Source organism: Heptranchias perlo, unplaced genomic scaffold (assembly GCF_035084215.1).
Source record: "Heptranchias perlo isolate sHepPer1 unplaced genomic scaffold, sHepPer1.hap1 HAP1_SCAFFOLD_49, whole genome shotgun sequence".
Classification (NCBI taxonomy): domain Eukaryota; kingdom Metazoa; phylum Chordata; class Chondrichthyes; order Hexanchiformes; family Hexanchidae; genus Heptranchias; species Heptranchias perlo.
This window is the reverse complement of record NW_027139505.1, coordinates 1,297,188-1,298,609: the sequence shown is the minus strand read 5'-3', so window position 1 is coordinate 1,298,609 and position 1,422 is coordinate 1,297,188. Positions and strand designations below refer to the sequence as shown.

General features: G+C 42.5%; 1 protein-coding gene across 1 annotated transcript; it reads right to left on the bottom strand.

Annotated features, from left to right (window-relative positions):
* Nucleotides 1-327: 327 nt before the first annotated feature.
* LOC137313872 (probable G-protein coupled receptor 139) lies at nt 328-1,164 on the bottom strand. The gene has a single exon (XM_067979610.1). The coding sequence runs from the start codon at nt 1,162-1,164 to the stop codon at nt 328-330; it is 837 nt and encodes a 278-aa protein (XP_067835711.1).
* Nucleotides 1,165-1,422: the final 258 nt, after the last annotated feature.

Below are 1,422 nucleotides of genomic sequence, written 5' to 3'. Positions count from 1 at the left end.
CAGGCAGTTAACGATGACGCCCACATGTTCTACTCCATTGCTGAAGCTCAATCATGACTATCCGCTTTCACTCTTCACCTCGAAAGGTGCTGATTTACCAGGAACAGGTTAAATTCACTCAACGAAAGAAGCGAGAAATAAAAAGCGGGGAAAAACAGACATCAAAGGACCTCTGCAAAGCAGAAGAAGTGTTTCCAGATAACTGTTCGCTTTCACAAGAACAATCCCATTTTGTTATATCGAGAAAAATGTCCCCTCTCAGCTGCAAGAGGGGCTGAAATTGAGCTCAGATTATAAAAGGAAGCTTTGGTTTGATTTAATGCCTTTTCATTGTTTAAATGATCTCAGAATTAGTGTCCATGGATAGTTCACCATAATCTTCAGCTCTTCTCTGAATTTCCTCTGGGTAGCTGCATAAATACAGGTGTTTGTACAGGAACTCAAATACATGAGCATTAGTCCAGTTTCAGTGGCGATATATGCAGGGCTGGTGTAGTCGCCATGATAATAAACGGTGGTTATCACCCTGGTAGTTAAAAAAGTCACAGCAGCTGTGGTCCACAAGAGTATAAAACTGCCCGATATAGTGAAGAGTAAAATGATGGATTTTCTTCGGTTCTCCATCTCTGAATCAGCCTGATTCTCACTGTCCTTACCCCGGATCGCCCTGCGGGCTCTACTGGCCAATAAAATACGTCTGACTGTCAAAGAATTAAGTAGTGCCATTAACATGAAGGGAAGCCATGGGACTGTGATACTGCGGATCAAATTGTATACGGCCCACGCGGGTAATGTAAGAAAGTCCACAGTCATCAGACAACCCCACAGCTCATTGTTAATTATTCGTTCAGGTTCATATGAAAACGAAATGGGAATATTCTTCAAACAGATCAGGACAGAGACGGTTATTATCACCGCGCTCGCAGTTCTCTTGGTGCAATATTTTGTTTTGAGCCTCTCCCAGCAGATCACTACAAATCGGTCAAATGTAAACAAGACTGTGAACCAGACCGATGTTTCCAGGGTAGCAGAATTCATGTATTGAGTGAACTTACAAACGGAAGTGAAGGACAGGAATGAATTTGGAAATTGATAATTGAGAATGTGAGACACTATCACATTGAAGATGATGACCAGTAGATCTGCTGTTGCCATGGACACCATGTAGACAGAGATACATTTGGAGAGGCTGCAATTTCCTCGGGAAAGAATCACAATGGACACTAAGTTTGCTGAAAGAAAGAGAGAGAAGAGGAATTACACGGGGACACTCACAGGTACATTTATTTGAAAGAGGGAGAAGAGGAATTACACGGGGACACTCACATGTACATTTCACTGAAAGAGAGAGAATATGAATTACACGGGGACACTCACAGGTACATTTCACTGAAAGCGGGAGAAAAGGAATTACACGGGGGC